General features: G+C 45.3%; 1 protein-coding gene across 1 annotated transcript; it reads right to left on the reverse strand.

The window, feature by feature from the left end:
* Positions 1–227: 227 nt before the first annotated feature.
* LOC125531504 (G-type lectin S-receptor-like serine/threonine-protein kinase B120) lies at positions 228–3,932 on the reverse strand (the record flags this gene model as incomplete). Its single annotated transcript, XM_048695893.1, is given in 8 exon segments — positions 228–718; positions 808–958; positions 1,038–1,275; positions 1,356–1,566; positions 1,792–2,015; positions 2,780–2,890; positions 3,007–3,339; positions 3,622–3,932. Coding segments are annotated over 8 exon segments (1,888 nt in total), but the record flags the coding sequence as incomplete, so codon positions are not given.
* Between the last annotated feature and the right edge of the window lie 1,905 nt (positions 3,933–5,837).

Genomic DNA, 5,837 nt, shown 5'->3' on the forward strand with positions numbered 1-5,837 from the left:
CGGCTTCAAAAGAGAAATAAAGGATCCCGGTAGAGTGTCGACAACGTGAGCAGGCAATAAACTTCGAGCCTAAATAGAGAACTGATGCTTTTATATGGAGGTTCACGTTTGATCCATGTCCAGACAAGGAAATGTAGATCATATACACGAGTACAGCCGAGCCATCGCCGTCAAGTTAGAGATCTGGGTCGCTTTCAGTCATAGTCATGCCCGTAGCTAGCCGTAACTAAACTTGAGAATGGACCTTCATTCCGACTTTACAGATGACAGAAATGAATATCTTTTTTCGTACACATTGGGCTTCCTCAAACTGCCCACGTCCTACTCTACAGAAAACACCAGCATTGCAACATAACATTTGGAGAAAAAGAAAGACATGATATCTTCAGTATATACTGTCCCTGCTATGCTATCTTCCATGCAACTGTGTCATTGATACGGTACCAATGGAGTGGCTCCTCTCGTTCTCGCTTGATTTGCTCGACTCAAGAGCACGGCCACGGAGCATCAGGGTGGGCGCCCTCGGCATGGGAAGGCTGGAGCTGTCACTGCTCAACATCAGGATGACCGCGGGCACGTCCGGACGCTCTTGGGCATGATCTTGCACGCATAGCAATGCAATGTGGATGCACCTCAGGACCTGTCGAATCGAGCACGACGGTTTTATCAACGGGTCGATCATGTCCTCGCCCTTGTCTTCGTTCCATTGTTGCCATGCCTGGAAAATGGTTGCAAACTCGAGCCATGAGGAAACAAATAAACGAAATGTCAGGATGGGTGCGGCATATGGGATACGCATGCGCTTACATATCCCGCGATGTTTAGGGACTCCTGCTGGCCATGAAAGCTGACAGCCCTCTTCCCTGTAATGATCTCCAAGATCAGAACTCCGAAGCTATAGACATCGGACTTGACCGAGAAAATGCCTTCCATGGCATACTCAGGGGACATGTAGCCGCTGCAAAAGGAAAACCCAACTTAATGTAATGCAGCAGTAATATTCCAGTGGTCACAGGGTCTATGAGAAATGCACGTACAATGTTCCGACCACACGGTTCGTGTTGAACTGGTTTTCATCCCCTCCAAAAATCCTTGCCATTCCGAAATCTGATATTTTGGGGTTCATGTCTGTGTCTAGGAGAATGTTGCTGGCCTTGAGATCACGATGAACAATACGTAGCCTTGAGTCCCGGTGGAGATATAGCAGTCCTCGAGCAATACCTTCGATGATATCAAACCTTGTCCTCCAGTCTAGGAGACCTCGCTTTTCAGGATCTGTTCGCCCACAGTAATTACAATCCAATCAGTATATTTGTTCATCTAGAGGAATGAGGATGAATGGAAATGGTACGTACTAAAGATAAATGCGTCGAGGCTCTTGTTAGGCATGTACTCATAAACCAAGATCTTCTCTTCTCCCTGTATACAGCAGGCTAATAGTCTGACAAGATTCCGGTGCTGCAACTTTGCAATCAGTATGACCTCATTCTTGAACTCCTCATGGCCTTGACCTGAGTTCTTACAAAGCCTCTTCACAGCTACTTCTTCTCCACCAGGTAATGTTCCCTGAAGTGATTCATGGTATTAACTTGCATCAAGCCAAGTACAGTGTAATACTGGCCCACAAGAAAAAAAAACAAGTATGATACTCCTCAGTCCCGAAATACTTGTCGCACAAATGGATAGAAATGGACGTATCTAGAACTAAAAATACATCTAGATATATCCATTTCTACTACAAGTAATTCCGGATAGAGGGAGTACAAAGATTCATGATAGTATCACTCGTACCATATAAACCGGGCCAAATCCACCTTCCCCAAGCTTGTTGGATTCACTGAAACTACCAGTAGCAGCTTTGATGCGGTCCAGGGAGAGTACTTTGAGTTCATGATTTTTTCCGTCCTCCGTTTCATCGTCGAAAGGAATCGAATGTGAGATATCCAGCATGCCAGCACTTTGCTGAGATCTGGTAGATGAACGTCTTGACCTCCTCCAACTTCTGTGCACTGCATCTGCCCCAGAATACCAGTTAGCACTATACTTGCCTCCAAGAGTCCATTTATATTAGAAACTGAGACTAATTACTACAGCTAATAGTTCACAGCTAGATCCATTTTAGCAGTCTTCACAACAGCTTGGCAGCATGGTTTCTCCCAAGGCACAAGTCCTTTTTACCCCGCAACGCCTATAAATTTCTAGATTTCATCTTTGACTCTAAAGCCAAACAAATTACAGATGACACCCTTGCCTGCTAATTTTGACAAATTACCCTCTTAGACCAGTCAAATGTGGCCAGTGGTTTTGGCATAACAAGGTGCCACATGAACCGTGATCACCCCTACATGTGTACTGTTAAGAATGGGTTAGTATCTAGGTAGAAGTAAATAATCTGTACTGATTTGTACAGATCATGATCAGCTGATTTGATCACGATCAAATCATGGTTGATTCTTGATTTGGCTTACGTTGCTAATCAAGGCAAAAAATAGTTCTCAAGCTTCTACCACATTGGTTTCAGGTCTCCCTTTTCTACCTCCCCTACTTATTGGTTGACCTGAGTTTTTACCATTACAAGAGTTGAGGGGTAAAAACTGATATATTTTTTTCCTATTTATGATCTGTAATGAATTCGTGGAACTAGTTAGGTACACTTGACTATACTGATTAGCACCACAAGAGAATGCAGTCTTGTGCAGACAACTACGGAGGGCAACAGAAGAATCAGGTGAGCTTTCGTTAGACTATAAATCATTGAGCCAAATCCAAGGAACCTCACCTTTGATATTTCTTCCACGCTTCCACCATAAAAAGAGACAAGCTAACAAAACAAATAGCACCACGGCAGATGCTATTGCGGCTATTTTCCAAACTGCGATATGTGAACCTGCTAATGAAGGAACAGCATAACCCAACATAAACATGGTAAGTCAAAGGTGAGAAAATATGGTAGCGTGAATAACTGCATATATAAACTTTATTCTTTAGATAATCTTCATCACTTACCTAACTCAGAAGCAGGAAGCTTGAGGTTTAGGGCATAACCCCCAGCCTGAAACTGGTAAACATCCATCAGTTCATTACCCCAATGTAGACACCCCGTCAACTGAGTCATGTAGACATAGGCACCACATGAGCAATTTTGCCGGCAGGTATTCATGCACCCATACTCATCGGTCACACCAGATACCCAGTATGAAAAATCTGGCCACTTGACATTCGGGATAGAGAGAAATCCATCTCCAGTTTTGTTCACCTGACAGTCCAAAGGTGGGTTTCTAACACAACCCTGGCTCCGATTTCCTGCATTCCACTCATCTGCTAACTTTGGCTTAAAACCTATTGAAGGAAAAAGGGCAAGAAAGGAAAAGGTGACTAATTTGTGAAGCATATACTTCTGTAAACATGTATGAAAGGGCTTGAGATGTCAAAATAAGCAGTGACAACGTCCATGCTTCCTATTTTAGGGTCCTAACTGCAACTTATAGTCAGTTGTGCCGGTGAACAAGAGAGGAAGTTCACCCAATTGTGTAAGGAACAAGACAGTTCCTCTTTTACTGGAAACAAGTAAGAGTGGAACCTGATTTTGTAAAGAAATTGCACCAAGAGTCAAAGACATACCTTTCATGCAGGTACATTTTGCCTTCCCATCTTGCACCACCGTACATATCGCATTTGAACCACATGCACCATAACGCTCGCACTCATTTGACGGTTGCACCCACACAGTTTCCCACTCCTGTGTAGACTTCTTAACCATGTAGCAGACGTCTCTGCCATCTGGCGCAACAACAAACCTCTGCAGAGATGTATTTGTTGCAGTGTAAGTGAAGTACATTCCCAGGATTGGATCATTTCCTTGTTTGTACCCATACACGTACAGTGGCCTATATGGAATTCCTACAAAATTTAGCCCAGTCCATTGGCCCGACCTGTAAAGGATCACATACAAGTTATAATATCTTGAACTAAGCCGTTCAATAATTTTTACAGTTTATGTTGAGAAAGGATACTCTTATTTACGATAAAGTCCTATGAGGACTTGGAGAGGTGTGACCATTGAATTATCATAGTAATTCTAATCATGTAATGCTTACTACTTTCAAGGTTGGGGACCATATAAAGCTATAAGAAATGGTCATGGAGAACCCAACCCAAGGAGACAAATCTCATCCAAAACAAGGTAGAAAAAATTATGTGCACAGTGGATTAAAATTTAGGTTATTCTTTAACACTATATATGGGATCTGAGGGTTAAAAAGTTTCAAGGGAATTGTCAGAGACTGAAAATATCTTGTACTCTTTTGAAGTTGTCCCTAGGAATTTGTGGTTGCATTCTCAGTATATACTTGCGGAATTTAAATTGTTTGCCATCTTTAGTTTGTGAAACTTGGATTACTTGCTTTCCTAGGTGGGGACTTCCCTTCTGTGGAAGCTACTGCCTTTTCATTTCTATTTGCCTTTGGGAGTGCGTGTGGGTGTTGGACACCGAACTCTATTCAGTTATCTCGAGATACTGAAGTCCAGAACAGGTTTTTTCGTATGAAACAAGCACAAGTGAATTGGTTGGTAATTACAGGAACAAGAAGGCTGAAATCACATTTCAAATGCAAATGAACTTTAAAGTGTACTGTGCATTTCCAGGCCATTGCTAATGGGCGTCGTAGGCGCAACACCATCCCTCTCCTTTGGGATGGTGCGACTCTCTTGCAGTCCCCCCGGGACATTAGGTCCCACGTCGATGGCTTCTATAGGGCCCTGTTCACGGCCGCTCCTCGGAGCGGCTTTTCTTTGGCGCTTGACTGCTGGTCCAGTCGCCAACTTGTTTCCGAACTTGAGAACGCGGCCCTGATGGCCCCCTTCTCAGAGGATGAGGTCTGGGCCGCCATCAAAGGCATGAATCCTACCTCGGCCCCTGGCCCGGATGGCCTTCCAGTCAAGTTCTTCCAAAGCTTCTGGAATGTGATCAAGCCGGAGGTCATGGCCATCTTGGACGAGTTCTATGTTGGGTCCCTCGATCTCGGGCGCCTTAATTACGGGACGATCTCGCTCATTCCCAAGGTCCCTGGCGCCTCTAACATCCATCAGTTTCGCCCAATCACGGTGATCAACGTGATCTTCCGGATTCTGGCAAAAGGGTACGCCAATAGGGTGACCCTGCTCGCGGACCAGATCACTCACCCCAACCAATCGGCTTTCATCCAAGGCCGTTATATTCTGGATGGGGTGCTGGTCCTTCACGAAGTCCTCCATGAGGTCCGCTCCAAACACCTCAAGGCGGTCTTCCTGAAGATCGATTTCCATAAGGCCTATGACACTGTTAGCTGGCCCTTCCTTCGGGAAGTCCTTCTGCGAAAAGGCTTTGATGACCGTTGGGTGACGCGGGTTATGCAAATGGTCTCGTGTGGGCACACCGCCGTCAACATCAATGGGGAGATCGGTTCCTACTTCCCCACTTTCTGTGGAGTGAGGCAGGGCGACCCATTCTCCCCATTCCTGTTTAATATGGTGGTTGATGCTCTTGCGGCCATTCTGGATAAGGCCAAGGCCGCAGGCCATATTAGAGGTATCACCCCCCACCTGACTGGGGGTGTTGGCATCTCCCTGCTCCAGTACGCTGATGACACCATTATCATGGTCAAAGGCTCGGATACGGACATCGCTAGCCTTAAATTCCTCCTCCTCTGCTTCCAACAAATGTCTGGCCTTAAGATCAACTTCGACAAGAGTGATGTGATGGTGATGGGCTATTCTCCGGCTGAGGCCCTTAACATTGCCAACCGCTTCAACTGCCGCCCGTGCTCCTTCCCAACGACCTACCTGGGAACGCCCATTAG

The sequence above is a fragment of the Triticum urartu genome, unplaced genomic scaffold, assembly GCF_003073215.2.
Source record: "Triticum urartu cultivar G1812 unplaced genomic scaffold, Tu2.1 TuUngrouped_contig_7299, whole genome shotgun sequence".
NCBI lineage: Eukaryota > Viridiplantae > Streptophyta > Magnoliopsida > Poales > Poaceae > Triticum > Triticum urartu.